Source organism: Ornithorhynchus anatinus, chromosome X5 (genome assembly GCF_004115215.2).
Source record: "Ornithorhynchus anatinus isolate Pmale09 chromosome X5, mOrnAna1.pri.v4, whole genome shotgun sequence".
Lineage (NCBI taxonomy): Eukaryota > Metazoa > Chordata > Mammalia > Monotremata > Ornithorhynchidae > Ornithorhynchus > Ornithorhynchus anatinus.
This window is the reverse complement of record NC_041753.1, coordinates 775,476-795,565: the sequence shown is the minus strand read 5'-3', so window position 1 is coordinate 795,565 and position 20,090 is coordinate 775,476. Positions and strand designations below refer to the sequence as shown.

Genomic DNA, 20,090 nt, shown 5'->3' with positions numbered 1-20,090 from the left:
AGTCTGGATCCCTGAGCGTCTCTGTCTCTCCAGCCGGAGGTCTCTCCCTGTCTCTGTGAGTTTGGATCCCTGTCTCTGCCTCTCCACCAGGAGGTCTCTCCTTGTCTCTGTGACTCTGGATCCCTGAGCATCTCTGTCTCTCCAGCTGGAGGCCTCTCCATGTCTCTGCGAGTCTCTGTGGACCCCTGATCGTCTCTGCCCCTGTGGATATGTCGCGTGTGGACCCCCGACCCCTCCGCAGGCCCCGCACCTGGGGGGGGAGGAGGGGTCTCTCCGGGGCCCTGTCTCTCTCTCTATCTCTCTCTGTCTCTCTCCCTCGCCTCTTGTCTCTGCTTCCCCAGGCCGGGAATCTGTTTACGTCTGTCTGGCGGTCACGGGTTGGTCTCCTCCGGGCCTTGCCAGGTGTGTCTCAGTGTCTGTGAGTCTCTGTGTGTGTGTGTGTGTCTGTCTGTGAGTCTGTGTGTGTATGTCTGTGCTTGTCTGTATGTCTCTGTGTGTGTGTGTGTGTGTAGGTGTTGGCGGGACTTTCCCGGTGGTGGGTGGGGTCGAGTGGCCGGGGGTCCCTGGAGCCCCCCTCCCCCCACCACGGCCCCCCTAATTAGGGGCTTGGGGGGTGGGGTGGGAGGCCTGGGCCCTGGGCTCCCCGGACTCCTGGGTCCCGCAGCCCCGCTCCCGCCCGGGACGGGCCTCGGCTGGTCCCGGCCCGCCCCGCCTCGCCCGGCGGGACCCACTGCGGCCCGGGGGAGGGGGATGGGAGGCTGGGGAGGGGGAGGGGACCCGGGGGGGGGGGGGAAGGAGGAGGTCTGGGGGGGTGGGGGGACCTGGGGGGCTGGGGGAGGGAAACCTGGGGAGGGGGCTTGGGGGAGGGGGCTGGTGGGGCTGGGGGAGGGAGAAGAGAGGCTGGGGAGGGGGTCCGGGGGAAGGGGGCTGGTGGAAGGGACCCGGGGGGATGAAGGAAGAGGTCTGGGGGCGACCTGGGGGGCTGGGGGAAGGGACCCGGGGGGATGAAGGAGGGGGTCTAGGGGAGGGGATGGGGGAAGGACCTGGCGGGGGTTGGGGGAGGGGGAGGGGAGGCTGGAGGGGGGCCTGGGGGGCTGGGGGAGGGAGAGGGGACCCGGGGGGGATGAAGGAGGAGGTCTGGGGGCGACCTGGGGGGCTGGGGGAGGGGACCCGGGGGGATGAAGGAGGGGGTCTAGGGGAGGGGATTGGGGGAGGACCTGGGGGGGCTGGGGGCTGGGGGCTGGGGGAGGGAGATGAGAGGGGCTCGTGGGGAGGGGGAAGGGAGGTTGGGGGGGAGCCGGGGGGGCTGGGGGGCGGCCCAGCGAAAGAGACCCGGAGCTCTGAATCCCCCTCCCCCGGAGCGCCGCCTGGTGGAACGACACTAGATAATAAGAAGAAGAATAGTAAGAAAAATAAGAAGAATAATTTGGGATAAGCGTTTCCCGTGTGCCGAGCGCCCAGTCAGGTACAAGATACCCGAGTAGACACGGTTACCTAAACCGAGACAGGCGTCGAGAGACAGAGAGAGTGAGACCCAGGGACAGGGAGATAAGGGGGAGGGGGCAGAGAGAGACCCCCGTCCCTGGGGCAGAGACAGGCCCAAGGGAACTGCGAGACAGGGTCGGAGAGAGACGGGGAGACAGAGAGACAGAGAGGCAGGGCCTTTCGGAAGCTGCCCTGGGGTTGGGGAGGGAAGGGAGGAGCCGTCTGTCTCTGTCTGTCTCTGTCTCTGCCTGTCTCTGTATCTGTCTGTCTGTCTCTGTGTCCGTCCCTCTGTCCGGGGGTGGGGGATGTGGGGGTTCCCCACCTGACTAAAAGCTGAAACAGGGGAGGGAGGAAAGGGGAGAGTTCAGCACCCGCCCTTCAAGGTGGCATCGTGGAAAGAGCCCCGGCTTGGGAGTCAGAAGTCATGGGTTCTAATCCCGCCTCTACTACTTTTCAGCTGGGTGACTTTGCGCAAGTCATTTAACTCCTCTGTGCCTCGGTGTCCCCATCCGTAAAATGGGGACGAGGGCTGAGAGCCCCACGTGGGACAATCTGATCACCTTCTGTCTATCCCAGCGCTTAGAACGGTGCTCGGCACATAGTGAGCGCTTAACAAATACTATCATCATTATTGTTCACCCTCATTTTCACCCCCACGGCCCTCATGTCCGTATCCGCAATTTATTTCTCGGTATTTCTGCCCGCCTCCCCTTCTAGACTCTAAGCTCCTGCAGGACAGAGGACGTATACCAACTCTGACGGTAATCATAGTATCCGTTAAGCCCTTGCTACGTGTCAAGCACTGTTCTAAACGTTGAGGTAGGTTCGGTCTAATTAGATTGGACAGAGTCCCTGTCCCGCGAAGGGCTCGTGGCCTTCACCCCCATTTTACAGGTGAGGGAACCGAGGCCCAGAGAAGTGACGTGACTTGCCCAAGGTCACACAGCAGACACGTGGCGGAGTTGGGACGATAATAATAATAATAATGTTGGTATTCGTTAAGCGCTTCCTAGGTGCAGAGAATGAGAACTGGGATGAGAACCCAGGTCCTTCTGACTCCCAGGCCCGGGCTGTATTCACTAGGCCACGCTCTCCTGAGCGCTTAGAATAGTGCTCTGCAATCAATCGGTCGTATTTATCGAGTGCTTCCTGTGTGCAGAGCACTGTACTAAGCGCTGGGAAGACAGAGTTGCTAGACACATTCCTTCCCCACAGCGAGCTTGCAGTCTAGAGGGGGGAAGGGCTGTACATAGTAAGCGCTCAGTAAATAGTCGTGATTGATGGGTTGGTTTACCCTTTTCAGGGTGAGGGGCTCACAACCCTCTCCCCCTCACGCCCCCACAGCACTATGTGGCTCAGTGGAAAGAGCCCGGGCTTGGGAATCGGGTCATGGGTTCGAATGCCGGATCTGCCACTTGTCAGCTGAGTGACTGTGGGCGAGTCACTTCACTTCTCTGGGCCTCAGTTGCCTCATCTGTAAAATGGGGATTAACTGTGAGCCTCCCGTGGGACGACCCGATGACCCTGGGTCTCCCCCAGCGCTTAGAACAGTGCTCTGCACACAGTAAGCGCTTAACAAATACCAACGTTATTATTATGATTACGTGCCCAGGTAGAACTCCCCCGACCCATTACTGGTATATCCTGGCCCCGTGGAGAGTAATTGAAATAAAAATGATCATTGTGATATTTGTAAAGCACCTTTTAGGTGGTAAGCACCGTTCTAAGCGCTGGAGTAGAGAAAATCAGTCAATCGTATTTATTGAGCGCTTATCGGGTGCCCGGCACTGTCCTAAGCACTTGGGAGAAGGCGATAGAACAGTCTAGCAGATACACTCCCTGTCCACAACGAGCTTGGAATCTAGAGAAGCCCAGGCCCGGGAGTCAGAAGGTCGTGGGTTCCGATCCTGGCTGTGCCGCTGTCTGTCGTGTGACCTTGGGTCACTTTACTTCTCTGGGCCTCCGTTCCCTCACGTGTAAAATGATTAATAACGATAATAATGTTGATATTTGTTAAGGGCTTACTATGTGCAGAGCACTGTTTGAAGCGCTGGGGGAGATACAGGGTCGTCGGGTCGTCCCACGTGAGGCTCACGGTTAATCCCCGTTTTCCAGATGAGGTCACCGAGACCCAGAGAAGTGAAGCGACTCGCCCACGGTCACCCAGCTGACGAGGGGCCGAGCCGCGATTCGAACCCATGACCTCCAGCTCCCAAGCCCGGGTTCTTTCCACGGAGCCACGCTGCTTCTCGCAAGGCTGTGAGCCCTGTTTGGGACGGGGACCGTTGGTCTCGTGTCTACCCCACTGCTTAGAACAGTGTCGTGGTACACAGTAAGCACTTAGCAAATACCGTAATTATTAGAGGAGGAGACGGGATAATTAGAGAGTGGGGGGGATGAGCCCCCATTTTACCAACTGCCAATAAGAGATGGGAGAGGAGGTGGGCCCTGTCCAAGGAGCGAGACATCTCCCCTACGCAGCCCAAACTCCCGTTTGGGTGGTCCCAAAGCAGCGTGGCCTAGTCGAGCCCCGGCTCTGCCCCTTGTCTACCGTGTGACCTTGGGCCACTCACTTCCCTTCACTGGGCCTCAGTCCCCCCCCACCCTTTGAAATGGGAATTAAAGCTGGGAGCCCCACGTGGGACACGGACTGGGTCCGACCCGACGATCGTGGTCCTCCCCGCGCCCGCGCTTAGTACGGCGGCTGGCGTAGAGTGAGCGCTCAACAAACGCCATAAAAAATAAATAGTCTCGCCCCGCCGGGGGGGGGGTGGTTAGGGGTTGGGCGAGCTGGGTCCAGGGGCAGAGGGCAGGGTGCCACGGAGGGAGGCTCTGCCAGGGACCGGGCTCAATCGTTCCTTTGTCTCCCGAGGGTGCCGAGCCCCCCCCTTCCCCCCCATCCAGGTGCTCGGGCACACCCCGGGGGATCGGGGTGGGGGCAGAGAGGGGGGAGGGGGAGATTGGCATAAGCCAGCCAAGCCCCTCCCTGCCTGCCTGCTGGGGGCAGGGAGAAGCTCTTCCCAGTCACTTCTCTGGGCCTCAGTGACCTCATCTGGAAAACGGGGATTAACCGTGAGCCTCACGCGGGACGACCCGATGACCCCGTGTCTCCCCCGGCGCTTACCACAGTGCTCTGCCCGTAGTAAGCGCTTATCGAATACCAACACTATTAAACACGGGCTAATCGAGACCCCCCCCCAGCTCCTTGCGGGCGGGGAACGGGTCTGTTTCTCGCAGCACCGTCCTCTCCCAAGCGCTCAGTACAGTCTTCCGCACGCGGCGAGCCCTCGACCGATGCCATCGGACGAATGAACGGATAAACCCGTCGCGGGCAGGGAAGGCGACAGCGTGGCGGTGGACTGTCCTCGCCCAAACGGCTAGTCCGGTGCTCCGCACGCGGTGAGCGCTCCATAAACGGGATCGAAGGACCGGAGGGCCCGGCCCTCCGGACGCAGTCGACGGGGTCCCGACCGGCGTCCGGATGGTGAGGGTCCCCCACCCGGACACCCCCAAAATAAGAACATCCGGCACCCCCCCAGACGCACAGGTCCCCCCGGCTTTTCCCGGCTTTTATTTTTTTTAGACTAAGAGCAGAGTATGAAAGTCACAGCCAAAGCACTTGAAAAAGGGCAGGTGGGTCGGGGAGGGGGTCCGGCGGGGGGGGGGGGGGTCGGAGGGGGTCCGGGGTCCCGGTTCCGGGGGAGGGTTGTTCTCTCGTCTCCAAAAGTGTCTGTGCGTTGCATAGATCGCGTCTTCACGGAAGACAGAACGGGGGCCGGGGGATCCGGGGGACGGGGGTCCTGGGTGGGAGGGGGGGCGGTCCTGGGTGGGTGGGGGGGTGGGGTCCGGGTGGGGGGGAGGGGATCCTGTCCATCTGTACATTATATATATATAGAGAGAGATATAGCCACCGTCCCCCACCCCCCACGCCCCCCGACCCCACGATGTAAACCCGATCTCGAGTGGGAGGGGACTCACGTGGGGCGGAGGGGGCGACACGGGCGTGCTTATTGCTGTAATCCGTGGGGGCGGGAGGGGAAGGGGGGGGGTCTTAGACACTGGCCCCCCCCCCCTCCCCCGGGCGACCCCAGTCCCGGCCCTGGGGGGGAGGCGGAGGGGCGGGACCCAGGCGTCCCGGGTGGGAGCTAGGAGGCCAGGAGGGAGAGGAGGAGGAAGGCGAGGGCCACGGCGAGGGGCAGGTCCTCTCTCCGGGGGCTGGTCCCGCTGACGCTCTTCTCCACGCGCGGAGGCTCCGCGTTCCCACGGTCGAAGTGATCTGCGGGGAAAACCGCGGGGCGGGGGGCCGGGGGGCGCCCCGGGGGGGGCGGGGGGCGGGGAGGGGTCAGGGGGCTCCGGGGAGGAGGGCGGGGGGTCCCGGGGAGGCCGACGGAGGGGAGGTGCGTGGGGAGGGGGGGGAGGTGACGGAGGGGGGGCGCGCCCCCAAAAACTCACCTAACACGTCGATCCGCACTTTGGGGCCCAGGGTCAACTGGGGGAGGGTGGGCAGGGGTCGCTCCCCGGAGTGCGACGCTGTGGGGGTGGGGTGGGGGGGGGGAAGGGTCAGGGTCGGGCCCGTCTCCCCCCAGCCCCGGGTCCCCCCACCCTTCCTCCTCCTGCCCCCACCCCCCCACCCCCCCGGGAGACCCTCCATGGGTGGGAGGTCGCGTCATACTCACTGGAAGCACAACAGACGAAGACTTTCATCTTCAAACACTTCCAGTGCAGGTTGTGGGTGGGGGTCGCTGGCGGGGGGGGGGGGGAGGGAGGGGAAATAATCACAATCAAGATGTTGGTATGTGGTAGGCGCTTACTCTACACCGTTCTAAGCGCGGGGGGAGACACGGGGTCATCGGGTTGGCCCCCGTGAGGCTCCCGGTCTTCATCCCCATTTGACAGACGAAGTCACTGAGGCGCGGAGAAGTGAAGTGACTTGCCCGCGGTCACCCAGCTGACAAGTGGCAGAGCCTGGATTCGAACCGATAGCATCAACGTGGCATTTCTTAAAGCGCTCACTACTCTTCTAAGCGCCGGGGGAGATCCAAGGTCGTCAGGTTGTCCCAGGCGGGGGTCCCAGCCTTCACCCCCCCTTTGACAGACGAGGGAACGGAGGCCCAGAGAAGCGAGGCGGCTTGGCCCCAGGTCACACAGCGGACGAGTGGCAGGGGGAGTCAGGATTAGAACCCACATCCTCTGACTCCCAAGCCCGGGCTGTTGCCACTAGGCCCGGCCACGCGCTGAGCACTGTTTTGAGCGCTGAGGGAGGGGGACCCTGAAACGTGCCCTCTTTCCCGCCTCCGATTTGTTGCAATCCACCTCAGCGTTTAGTGCGGTGCCTGGCACATAGTAAGCACTTAACCCATATCATAATAATAATGATGATTATTATTAGGATCCCCGCTGCTCCCCATCGTGGCCTCTATCGCGGCTCTCGGGGCGCCGTGGAGCGGGAACGAGCCCAGAGCAGAGGTGGGGGGCGTGGGGGTCTCCTTCGGACACGGGTGGGGGGCTCTTAGTCTGGGAGCCCCACGAGGGACAGGGGCTGTCACCCCATCTGATGATCTGGCATCCCCCTCCGTGCTCAGCGCAGTGCTTGGCACAGAGTAAGCGCTCAGTAAATACCCTCATCGTCCTCACCATCTCACCGTCCCCCCCAGACAATTCTTTATTTCTATTAAAGTCTGCCTCCCAAACCCCCCCCCCCCCACTTGTCAGCTCGTTGGGGGTAGAAAATGTGTCCGTTTATTGTTGGATTGCCCTCTCCCGAGCGCTCAGTGCAGTGCTCTGCACACAAGAAGCGCTCAATAAATAGGAGCGAATGAGCGAACGAATGAATAAGCTCGTTGCGGGCGGGGAGTGCGTCCGTTTAGTGTTGGATTGGCCTCTCCCGAGCGCTCAGTACAGTGCTCGGCACACAGGAAGTGCTCAACAAATCTGAATGAATGAATGAACGAATGCGTATAAATGATGGTATTTGTTAAGCGCTGACTATGTGCAAAGCACTGTTCTAAGCGCCGATGTCCCTGTTGCCCTAGAACCATTCATGGGTGTCCCCCGCCTCGGGGTCGCCGTGGTGTCCTGACCTTGTCCCTTGGCCCCACACCGCCCCGTCCCCCTCGGGCCGTCCCTCACACCCCTCCGGCCGCTGACCCCTGACCCCCGTCCCGCCTCTGGCCTGGAACGGCCTCCCTCCCCAAATCCCCAGTTGTACATTCCAAGCGTTTAGTCCAGTGCTCTGCACACAGTAAGCGCTCAATAAATAGGATTGAATGACGGAAATCCCACAGACCACCACTCTCTCCCTGTCTTCAAAGCCCTCTTGAAGGCCCACCTCCTCCAAGAGGCCTTCCCAGACTAGGCCCCACTTTTGCTCATCTCCCCCTCCCTTTACTCTTCCCCCGCCTCCCACCGCTTAGATATCCATATCTGTCATTTTATTTATTTGTATCGATGTCTCTCTCCCCGCCCAGTCCCCTCCCAAGCGCTTAGTCCAGTGCTCGGCACCCAGGAAGCGCTCAATCAATACGATTGAATGAGTGAATGAACAAGCTCGTTGCGGGCGAGGGGTGCGTCTGTTTATTGTTGCGTGTCCTCTCCCGAGCGCGTAGTAAAGTGCTCTGCACACAGTCGGCGCTCAATAAATACGACTGAATGACTGAAGAAGTTCGTTGTGGGCGGGGAATGTCACTGTTTATTGTTGTATTGCACCTTCCCAAGCACTTAGTGCAGTGCTTTGCACACAATAAATGATCAATCAATACGATTGAAGGAAATGAGGGTTAGCGGTTGAGTCCCGGCCCCCTCCCTCTGGCACCATCCCCTCGGGCTGTCACTCACAGGTCTACCCCTCTCAGCGCTTAGTACAGTGCCTGGCAACGTAGTAAGCGTAGACTGCGAGCCCGTTGTTGGGTAGGGATGGTCTCCATTTGTTGCCCAATTGTCCTTTGCAAGCGTTTAGGACAGTGCTCTGCAGAATAAATACGATTGAATGAACAGTAAATGCTCAATAAATATGAATGAATGATTGAATATATTATTATTATTATTATTAAGTGGAGGGGTTAGTGCTTGAGTCCCCGCCCCTCCCCACAACCCCAGCCCCCCGAGACTGTCACTGCCAGAAGGGTTAGTTCTTTTGGGGGTCCCTGTCCTGACCCCCTTCTCCCCCCTTTTCCACAAACTGTCACTCACAGGGGCTCGTGCCCCTCCCCCGCTACTGGGCGCTCACTCTAAGCCCCCCTCTACACTCTAAGCTCATAGATCATGGGTTCGAATCCCGGCTGGGCCACTGGTCAGCTGGGTGACTGTGAGCGAGTCACTTGACTTCTCTGGGCCTCAGAGCCCTCATCTGTAAAATGGGGATGAAGACTGTGAGCCTCACGTGGGACAACCCGATGACCCTGCATCTCCCCCAGCGCTTAGAACAGTGCTCGGCGCATAGTAGGCGCTTAATAAATACCAACGTTATTATTGTGGGCAGCGAGTGTGCCTGTTTATGATCGGGTTGCACTCTCCCAAGCGTTTAGTCCAGTGCTCTGCAAGGAGTAAGCGCTCGATGGATACGACTGACCGTAAGCTCGTGGCGGGCAGGGAATGTGTCCGCTTATCGTTGTACCGTACTCTCCCAGGCGCTTAGTACAGCGCTCGGCACACCGTAAGCGCCCTTCACTGGGCAGGGATTGTCTCCATCTGTTGCCGAATTGTCCATTCCAAGCGCTTAGTACAGTGCTCTGCACATAGTAAGCGCTCAAGAAATACGATCGAATGAAGAGGAGACGCAGCGTGGCTCAGTGGAAAGAGCCCGGGCTTGGGAGTCGGAGGTCGTGGGTTCCGATCCCGGCTCCGCCACCTGTCAGCTGGGTGACTTCGGGCCAGTCGCTTCACTTCTCTGGGCCTCATCTGGCTCCCCGTCTTCATCCCCGCGTGGGACCGCCCGATGATCCTGGATCCCCCCCCCGCCCCCCGGCGCTCAGAACAGTGCTCGGCACATAGTAAGCGCGTAACCAACACCATATCGTTATTAACGATAAATACGACTGAAAGAACGAACCGACCTGTGGCCCCGTGGCCCCCCCGCCCCTCCTCCGTGGACGCGGCGCGTGGGGAGGAGGGGACCCGCCCCCTCCCCACGTCCCCCACGGCCGTCCCCGCGACCCCGCCGGACGGTGACCGTGCTCGGGGGGGGTGGGGACCGGCCCGCTCCCCGCGCCCCCTCCCCGCCTCCCCCCCCCGGCCCCCGGCCGGCGACTCACAGATATAGTAGTATTCATGTCCCGCGTGGAACTCGTAGCCCAGCGAGAAGGCGCTGTAGCGCTGAAACTTCTCCGAGAACTTGATGGGGCTGTGCGGGGCGTGGGGCCTGTTGCACTCCCAGCGTTTGAAGCCCTGACTGGCGTTGCAGGTGCGATACCCCGCGCGGCTCACCATGTACAAGACGTACTGCTCCGCCCCGCCGCCCCCGGGGCCCGGGCCGGACCCCGACCCGTTATAATGCGGGCAGTAGATGTCCAGGTAATCGTTCACGTTCACCTGCACCGTGTAGCCGTCGCGCCGCAGGCTGCGGGAGGGAGAGAGATGCGGGCCGGTCACGATGACGACAGCCGCGACGACGACACGAAGGCATCTGGGAAGCGCTCACTAGGTGCCGGGCGCTGTACTGAGCGCTGTTATTTATGACGCTACTTTGTTCATGAGGCGTACGTATCTGTGATGCTATTTAGCTGGATGGTGTCGACGCCAGACTACTTCTTCTGCTCTGTCGTCTGTCTCCCCCGTTGAGACCGTGAGCCCGTCGTCGGGCAGGGATGGTCTCTCCCCGTGGCCGCGTCGGCCATTCCAAGCGCTCAGGACAGCGCTCTGCACACAGTAAGCGCTCAGTAAATACGAGCGAATGGATGAATGCCAGCTGATCGGGTCGGACACGGTCCCCGTCCCACGTGGGGCTCGCGGTCTGGACTGTCGGCCTGTTGTGGGGAGGGAACGTGTCCGTTTATTCTCGTATCGTCCTCTCCTGAGCGCTTAGTACGGTGCGGCGCGCGCCGTAAGCGCTCAATAAATACGACTGAACGAATCCCCAAGAAGGGAGAAGCCCCTTAATCGTAACGAACAATTACGCTACTTGTTCAGGAGAGGAGCAGCCTGGCCTAGTGGCAAGGGCCCGGGCTTGGGAGTCAGAGGTCGTGGGTTCTAATCCCGGTTCCGCCGCTCGCCTGCTGTGTGACCTTGGGCAAGTCACTTCACTTCTCTGTGCCTCAGTTCCCTCATCTGTCAAATGGGGATGAAGACCGGGAGCCCCACGAGGGACAACCCGGTCACCTTGGATCTACCCCAGGGCTTAGAACCGTGCTCGGCACCTAGTAGGCGCTTACCAAACGCCATCACCGTTTATTATTACGTCCGACCCGATATGCTTGTATCCACCCAGTGCTCACCACAGTGCCTAGCGCATAGTAACTCGTTAACGAATACCACCGTTATTAATTATTGTTATTACTATGTGCCAAGCACTATTTTAAGCGCTGGGATAGAGACAAGTCTTTCAGGTTGGACACAGTCCCTGTGGGCAGGGAATGCGTCTGTTATATTGTGGAACTGTACTTTCCAAGCGCTCAGTCCAGTGCTCTGCACCCGGTAAGCGCTCAATAAATACGACTGAATGAATGATTGGGACCGGTCGGCCAGAGTCACCCGAGTTCCTCTCTCCCAGGGCTCTGACCTTTTCCTCCCGCTCGCTCCTCGTATCCCTCTACCCCCAATTCAAGAAATCTGGTGGCTACAGCCCGGGCCCGGGAGGCGGAGGGACCTGGGTTCTAATCCCGGCTCCACCACTCGTCTGCCGTGTGACCTCGGGCGAGCCGCTTCACTTCTCTGGGCCTCGGTTCCCTCATCTGTCAAATGGGGATGGAGAATGTGAGCCCCATGGGGGGCAGGGGCTGTGTCCAACCGGATTAACTTGTCGCGTAGAACATAGTGAGCGCTTAGCAAATGCCGTCAAAAAAGATGAATTGATTAACACCCCCGTTCTCACGCAAACCCAGCGGCTCCCTGCTCCCGGGACGGGTCCCTCCCGGAGGCGGTGTCCAGAACGCATAATAAGCACTTAAATACCATAAAGAAATAAATCGACCGGTTTATTGAGCAGCCGCCGTGTGCGGAGCGTTACACTAAGGGCTCGGAAGGGGACGATCCAGCAGGTATCGGGAGCCTACATTACACCTCCAAATCAAACAAGAACTTGTCGCCGTTGGCTTTAAAGCCTTCGATCCCCTCGCCGCCGTCCGCCTCCAACCCGGCCCGCACGCTTTGCCCCTCCAGTGCCAACCTCCTCACCGGGCCTCCGGCTCGTCACTCCGGCCGCTGACCCCCGGCCCACGTCCCCCCCTCCGCCAATCCGCTCTCCCCCTCCCTCAAAGCCGTATCGAAGGCCCGTCTCCTCCGAGAGGCCTTCCCTGCCTGCGCCCTCCTCTCCTCCCGCTCCCTTCTGCGTCGTCCCGGCGCTTGGATTTGCACCCTCTCCTCTCCCTCAACCCTACAGTATTTACGTATGAGGTCCCTGATTTATTTCTTTATTCATTCAATAGCATTTATTGGGCGCTTACTATGTGCAGAGCATATTAATGACCGTCTCCCGCTCTTCACTGGCAGCTCGTTGCGGGCAGGGAACGTGTCTACAGTGCTTTGCCCACAGTAAGCGCGCAAATAAATACAACAGAACGAACGGATGCATAACACGGTCCTCTTCCGAGCGCTTAGTAGCAGCGTGGCTTGGTGGCAAGAGCCCGGGCTCGGGAGTCAGAGGACGTGGGTTCTAATCCCGACTCTGCCACTTGTCCGCTGTGTGACCTCGGGCGAGCCGCTTCACTTCTCTGGGCCTCAGTTACCTCATCTATAAAATAGGGATTCAGATTGTGAGCCCCACCTGGGACAACCTGATTACCTCGGATCCACCCCAGCGCTTAGAACAGTGCTTGGCACATAGTGAGCACTTAGCAAATACCCTAATTATCATTACTAGTAGTAGTAGTAGTAGTATAGTGCTCCGCACCCAGTAAGCGCAGAGAAGCAGCGTGGCTCAGTGGAAAGAGCCCGGGCTTGGGAGTCGGGGTCATGGGTTCGAATCCCGGCGCTGCCACTCGTCAGCTGTGGGATTGTGGTCGAGTCACTTCACTTCTCCGCGCCTCAGTGACCTCATCTGTAAAATGGGGATGAAGACTGTGCGCTTCATGTGGGACAACCTGTTTATCCTGCATCTAACCCAGCGCTTAGAACAGTGCTCTGCACCTTGTAAGCGCTTAACAAATACCAACATTATAATGTGTCAGGCAGCATGGTCTAGTGGGCGGAGCCCGGGCCCGAGAGTCCGAAGGTCATGGGTTTTAAATCCCGGCTCCTCCACGTGTCTGCTGTATGACCTTGGGCGAGTCACTTCCCTTCTCCGGGCCTCACTCATTCATTCCGGTATATTTATTGAGCGCTTACTGTGCGCGGGGCACCGTCCCTGCCCTCCAACGGGCCTCAGTTCCCTCATGGGCAAGTCACTTCACCTCTCTGTGCCTCAGTTGCCTCATGGGGATGAGGCCCGGGAGCCTCACGTGGGACAATCTGATTACCCGGTATCTCCCCCAGCGCTTAGAACGGTGCTCTGCACAGAGTAAGCGCTTAACAAATACCAACATTGTTATCTGCCAAATGGGGATGAAGGCTGGGAGGCCCAACCCGCTCCGCTGGCCTCCGCCCCCCCCCCCAAGCCTGGCCCGTAGTGAGCGCTGAGCAAACGCCATCATTATGATGAACAGATCCGATCGATCGATCGATCGATCGATCGATCGGAGGGCGGAGGAGGGGCGGGCGCCTGTTTTCCCCAGACTGTCCAGCAGGGGGCAGAGGCGGCCTCGGAATCCCGACCCGGGGGGGGGGGAGGGAGGGAACCGAACACGTGCGCTGGTTGCCTAGCAACGGCCAGGCCCCAGCGGTTCTTACAAAGCATCGCGCGTGGCTTTTCCCGTCCCCCCCCCCCACGCGTGGCCCCACGTGAAAGAGGATCTGCCCAAGCCCCTGGAGACGGAAAGGGTCCCGGAGACGGCGTGGACGAACGCATCCCCGCGATGGGATTCCTCATCATCAATACCATCGCCAATAATCGAAGGCGTCGAGCGCTTACTGTGTGCAAAGCGCTGTACTCTGAGGCCGCCGCGGGCGGGGATCGTCTCTCTTTGTCGCTGTACTTTCCAAGCGCTTCCTACAGTGCTCTGCACGCGGGAAGTGCTCGACAAAGACGATTGGATGAATGAATGAATGAGTCCAGTGCTCTGCACGTAGTAAGCGCCCCATACGATTGAATGAATGAATGAGTACCGTGCTCTGCACGCAGTAAGCGCTCAATAAATACGATTGAATGAATGAATGAATGAATGCGTACAGTGCTCTGCACGCAATAAACGCTCAATACGAGTGAATGAATGAATGAATGAATACAGTGCTCTGCACACAGTAAACGCTCAATACGATTGAATGAATGAATGAATACAGTGCTCTGCACACAGTAAGCGCTCAATACGATTGAATGAATGAGTACAGTGTTCTGCACACAGTAAGCGCTCAATAAATATGTTTGCATGAATGAATATAGCGCTCTGCACACCGGAAGCGCTCAATAAATACGATTTGAGTGAATGAGTCCAGTATTCTGCACACAGGAAGCGCTCAATAAATACGATTTGAATGAATGAGTCCAGTGCTCCGCACACAGGAAGCGTTCAGTAAATACGGTCGAATGAATGAGTCCAGTGTTCTGCACACGGGAAGCGCTCAATAAATCCGATTGGATGAATGAATGAAATTGTTTGGGATTATTGAGCGCTTCCTGTGTGCAAAGCACTGGACCGAGCGCTTGGATATTCACCGACAGACGCGGGCGCACGCCGGGTGGGCACGATCTCAGGCACGCACCCACGCGCGGTATAAACAACAGAGACACCCGCCCCCTTCGGGAAGTGCACGCGCAAAGAGAAAGTGTACCCCGGATATACAGCGTCCCCCATGGCACGTACCGAGAGTCACCGACACGTGCACACGGCCCACACTGTCACACACACACAGACACCCAAACACGGGACGCGCGGTACGCTCCCACCGGCGGGGCGCTCCCACAAGGTGTGGGCCCCGCTCCATTCATTCCATCGTATTTACTGAGCGCCCACTGAGCCGCGTGCCTCCGCGGCAGGAGCCCAGGCTGGGGAGTCAGAGGTCGTGGGTTCTAATCCCGACTCCGCCACTCGTCTGCTGCGTGACCTGGGGCGAGCCGCTTGGCTCCTCTAGGCCTCAGTCTCCTCATCCGTAAAATGGGGACGGAGACCGCGAACGCCACCTCAGCCCGGCGCTTAGAACGGTGCTTGGGTAGATATATGCACATAGTCAGTATTCTATCGATGCTGTGTCTACGTCTATAATTCTATTTATTGACATCGAGGCTACCGATGCCTGTCGACGTGTGTTTCGTTTCGCTGTCTGCCTCCCCCCTTCCAGACTGTGAGCCCGTCGTCGGGTAGGGATGGTGTCTATCCGTCGCCCAACCGTACTCTCCGAGCGCTTAGTACAGTGGTCTGCACAGAGCAGGCGCTCGATGAATACGACGGAAGGAAGGAACGACTGCTCGGCGCCTAGTAGGCGCTTAACAGCTACCGTATCGATGATGACCGGGTGCCGAGCGCCGTCGTAAGCGCTCCATCCACCCACCCGCCCACTCCGCGCCCCTACGGGTTAACGGGGCCGCTCGCGGTGAGGGGGGAAACGGGTGTCCGTCGTCGCCTCGCCCTCTCCCAAGCGCTCACCACAGTGCTCCGCGCACAGCGAGCGCCCCGTCGATACGACTGAGGGCCCGGTCCGAGCCGGGAGGGTCTGCGTCCGGTGAGCCTCCCTCCCACTCGGGACCTCCCGTGTCTTCTCCCCACCCCACCCTTCTCTGGGGGGTGGGGGGTCTGGGGCTGGGTCCCTGGGAACCCCCGAGGGCAGGGCCCGGCCCTTCCCACCACGTCAGCGACTCCACAAACAGCAATTAGGCCTCATTACGGTAACGAGCGTGGAAGCCCGCGGCGTGGGGGGGAGGGAGAGGCCGGTCTCCCTCCCTCCCACGCCCACGGCAGTTCCCACGGACCGGTCACTCCCCCCGGGAGACCCTCCCCCCCCCCACCCGGCCCTCGACGCCCCGCCCCGGGGGGACCCACGGTCGTCCCCCCCCCCCATTCCTCCCCAGGCCATCGGCTGCACGACGCCGGGGCACCCAGCCGCCCCCCCTCCCCCCCCCCGGGGGTCCCGAGGGCGCCTAAACGGGTCCCGAAGGGCGTGGGGGATGGGGGAGGGGGACTTGTGAGCAGCCCCCCACCCACCACGCCCCCACCCCCATCACCCCCAAGAGGGTCGGCGCCGAGAGGGCCGGAGGAGCGGTGGCCGGACCCCCGGGCGGGGGGGAGGGAGGGAGGGAGGGACATCGCGGTCCCGCCCCCCGCCCACCCCCCGCCGCCCCCTCCCCCTCCCTGCGACAGCGGCGGAGGTTTTATTGATCTGCAGCGGCGGCGAGAAGACCGGGGAGGCAGAGATGCGGCCCGACCCGCAGAGATAGGCAGAGGGGGACCGACAGCCCGGGAGGGATGGAGAGGACCTCCACGCCACGCACGGACGGAGACCCGAGGATGCCGAGGGCCCGGGGGTCGGCCCTCGCCCACCCCCCACCTCCCCCAGAGCTGGCCCTCGGGGATGCAGAGACCCGGGGAGAGCAACGGAGACGCCGAGAGACCCAGAGGAGGGGACGCGGAGGGGCCGGGACGGTCCCGGGACCGGGGCCGGCACCGTCCGGCGGGAGCCGCCGATGCGGGCCGACCCCTGGATCCGGAGGGTCAGAGACCCGGGGACACCCAGACTGAGAGCCCCGCCACGCCACACGACACGATAAACACACACACTTCCCACACGCAACAGGTGTCGGGGACACAAACCGGGAGAGAGACACCTCCGAAAACACGAGGCGGCCAGAGAGACCGAGAGGCCCAGAGACAGGACCCGGCGGTCCCCTCCCACCCCCACACCCGGGGACAAAGACAATCCCAGAGACACCCCAGAGGCCATCCCTTCCACCGAGACCCCTCCTCCTCTCCCCTCCGCCTCCCCCAGGGGGGCTTCCGAGCCTTAGCCTATTGGGGGGAGTCGGATTGGGAATCCGCGGGCCCCGGGATAAAAGGCGGGGGAGACCCCGGAGGCCCCAGAGACATCTCTCCCCCTCCTCCCTCCGTCTCTCTCCCACAGTCCCGCGTCTCCGTGGGTGTCTCTGGCTCTCTCCGTCTCCGCTCGGCCGTGGTCGCCCCCTCCCCACCCTCGGCCCGTCCGCCCTCCCTCCCCGCGGCCCCCCGGGCCCGGGGGGGGGAAGGGGATGGGGGGCAGCGGGCGGACGGATGGACGGACCCCCGCCCGCCCCCATTTCTGGAGGGGGGGGGTCTCTGTCTCTCTGGGTGGGTGGGTGGGTGTGTGTGTGTGTGCGTGTGTGTCTCTCCCCGGACCCGCCCCCTCCCCATTCCCCGACAGGCACGTCGCTTGCACAATTTATGGGGCCGCGGCTGCCGCAGTGAGAGAACAGAACCCGACCGAACCGAACCGGGGGGCGACGGCCGGGGCCGAGACCCCCCCCCCCCCCCCCGGTCGGGGCGCCCCCTCCCCCCCCGTCGGGGGGCTCAGAGACAGGGACGCCCCATCCCTCAAACTTGGGGCTCCTCAACCCCCCAGGGGCGGTGGGGAGGGGGCGCGGGGGGGGGGGACCCGGGAGGGGGGAGAGGGGCGCGCCCGCCCCCTCCCCAGTTCTGACCCCCGCGGAGGGAGAGGTGTAACGGGGGCGTCGGGAAATAACAAAGGCCGGGGTGGGAGGAAGGGTGGGAGGTGGGGGGGGGGGTCTCCGGGGTCGCCCCTCCCTCGAGGAGAGGCTCCCCTCGCTTTCCAGATCCCCCCCGGGGGGACCCGGGCGGGAGGGGGATGGAAGATTCTCCCCTCCCGCCCCCTCCCCTCCGCCCCCCGCCCCCCCCCCCCCCCCCCCCCCCCCCGGCTTCCAAGCGACGACACCCACGGGGATCCACGGAGAGGAGAAAACAAGGACAGGGAGGCCGCCGGCGACAGAGATGCACGGAGACCAGAGAGACGCCGGGGGCGGGGAGACAGAGATCCAGAGACGCAGAGACTCGGGGGGCGGGGAGACAGAGACCCAGAGGCGCAGGGGGCGGCGAGACAGAGACCCAGAGACTCAGGGGGCGGCGAGACAGAGATCCAGAGACCCAGAGAATCAGGGGGTGGGGAGACAGAGACCCAGACGCTCAGGGGGCGGGGAGACAGAGACCCAGAGACTCAAGGGACGGGGAGACAGAGACCCAGAGACGCAGGGGGCAGGGAGACAGAGACCCAGAGACGCAGGGGGCGGGGAGACAGAGACCCAGACGCTCAGCGGGCGGGGAGACAGAGACCCAGAGACCCAAGGGGAGGGGAGACAGAGACTCGGGGAGACAGAGATGCAGAGACCCAGGGGGCGGGGAGACAGAGACCTAGAGACTCAGGGAGACAGAGACCCAGGGGGAGGGGAGACAGAGACCCAGAGGGCGGGGAGACAGAGACCCAGAGACTCAGGGAGACAGAGACGCAGAGACCCGGGGGGCGGGGAGACAGAGACCCAGAGACTCAGGGAGACAGAGACGCAGAGACCCAGAGACCCGGGGGGCGGGGAGACAGAGACCCAGAGACTCAGGGAGACAGAGACCCAGGGAGCGGGGAGACAGAGACCCAGAGACTCAGGGAGACAGAGACGCAGAGACCCAGAGACCCAGGAGGCGGGGAGACAGAGACCCAGAGCCCCGGGGGGCGGGGAGACAGAGACCCAGAGACTCGGGGAGACAGAGACGCGGAGCCCCAGAGGTGGGGCACCTACACCCTCCCCCTCCCTGGACGCACAAGCGCCCCGCAACACCCAGGACCCACACCCCACAAGTTGCCACCGTCGCACACGCCCACGACTCCTAAGGACACGGGCAGCCCGGGCGCCCGGACAAGATCCAGTCCCACAACTCACGGACGGACCCCCACCCGCGCTGGCCCACCGAGGGCCAGGGAAATCACGGGCTCCTTCCTCTGAGCGCGCCGGCCCCCCGCTCGCACCCTGGCGTCTCCGGGGACCCCCCTTCCCCCCGCTCCCCTCGGGGGACCCCGGCCGGGCTTCGCGCCCGGGCCTCTGTGGAGGGGTGTGGGGGCGGGGGGGGGCGGGGGTGACACGCTCCGGCTCACCGTCACCCCCTCCCCCGCCCCCGGACGCCCTCGCCCCCTCCCCCCCATCCGCTCCCGCGGACCCAGGACCAGCCGCCCCCCGCCCCGAAACAGGTCACCGGGCTCCCCGGATCCAAACCGGTGGCCCCCCCGGACACGCTCGCCCCCCCCCCCCCCCGCCCATCCGCTCCCACGGACGCAGGACCGCCGCCCCCAGACAGGTCCCCGGGGGTCCCCGGATCCAAACCCGGTGGCCCCCGGACACGCTCCCCTCGCCCCCCCGGCCCCTCCCACGGACCCATTCCTACCGCCCCCCGCCCCCGAGCGGGTCATTGGGCCCCCCGCGCCCCCAGACCCCCTCCCTCCCCCGGACCCCCTCCTACCGCCCCCCGCGGGGGGGGGGGGTCATGGTGCTCCCCCCGCGCCCCCAGACCCCCGGGCTCCGCCCTCCCCCCCGCTCCCACGGATGCGCGGCCCCCGCCCCAAAGGGGGTCACCGGGCGCCCCGCATCCTCCCGCGCGCGGGGGGGGGGGGGGGGGGGGGGGAGAGGATGCCCGACGCCCGGTGCCCCCCGCCCGGTGCCCCCCGCCCACTGACTGCTGGTTGGAGCTGTTCCAGTAGACGGCATGCCGGTTTCCGTGCGGCCCGGCGGGCAGCTGGGCCAGGAGCAGCAGCAGCAGCGGAGCCGGAGCCGCTCCCGCCGCCATCCCCGGTGGAGCCGCCGCCCCGCACCCGCCCCCCGCGCGCCCCCGCGCGCCCCCGCGACACGCCCCCCCTCCGCCCCCGGCCCCGCCCCGGCGCGCGCGGACCCGCCCCCGTGCGCGCGCGCGCGCGAGACGCGTGGGCCGGTCCCGCTCCCCTCCCCCGTCGCCGGTGGGGCGGGGGGAGAAACGCGCCTGCGCCTTGGGGTCCGGGGGTGGGGGGCTGCGCCCGGGACCACCCGGGCCACGGCAGGGACTCTCCGCCCGCCCCCTCTCCCTCCCTCCTCCTTCCCCACCTCGGGGGTGGGATTGGGGGGAGACCCCCCGCCCCCCAGCGCAGCAGGAAGCGGGATGGGGAGGGGGACACCGGGCGGGGGCGGGAGGACACCAACGTGCACACGGAAGAGCACACGCGGGCCGTGTGAAGGCACAGATCTCAGCGCCCCCGCACTGCCCTACACAAGCACGCCCCCGGGCGCAAGCGCGCCCGCCCGTGCCCGTGAACGCGCACACCCCCTCACGTGCCCGCGTGCCCAAACGCATCCACTCGCACACACGAGGGGGCACACGCACGGGCCCGTGAACACACACCCCCTCGCACGCCTGCCTACACAAACACAT

General features: G+C 62.9%; 1 protein-coding gene across 2 annotated transcripts; it reads right to left on the bottom strand.

Annotated features, from left to right (window-relative positions):
* Window positions 1-5,398: 5,398 nt before the first annotated feature.
* Window positions 5,399-19,486, bottom strand: EFNA3 (ephrin A3). Of its 2 annotated transcripts, XM_029054834.1 has the most exons (5): window positions 19,366-19,486; window positions 9,735-10,039; window positions 6,162-6,227; window positions 5,938-6,015; window positions 5,399-5,761 (listed from the first exon to the last, which is right to left on the bottom strand). In XM_029054834.1, the coding sequence occupies exons 1-5, from the start codon at window positions 19,473-19,475 to the stop codon at window positions 5,631-5,633; spliced, it is 690 nt and encodes a 229-aa protein (XP_028910667.1). In that variant the 5' UTR covers window positions 19,476-19,486; the 3' UTR covers window positions 5,399-5,630. The 2 variants fall into 2 exon arrangements, with proteins under 2 accessions (XP_028910667.1, XP_028910668.1); XM_029054835.1 differs by lacking the exon at window positions 5,938-6,015.
* Between the last annotated feature and the right edge of the window lie 604 nt (window positions 19,487-20,090).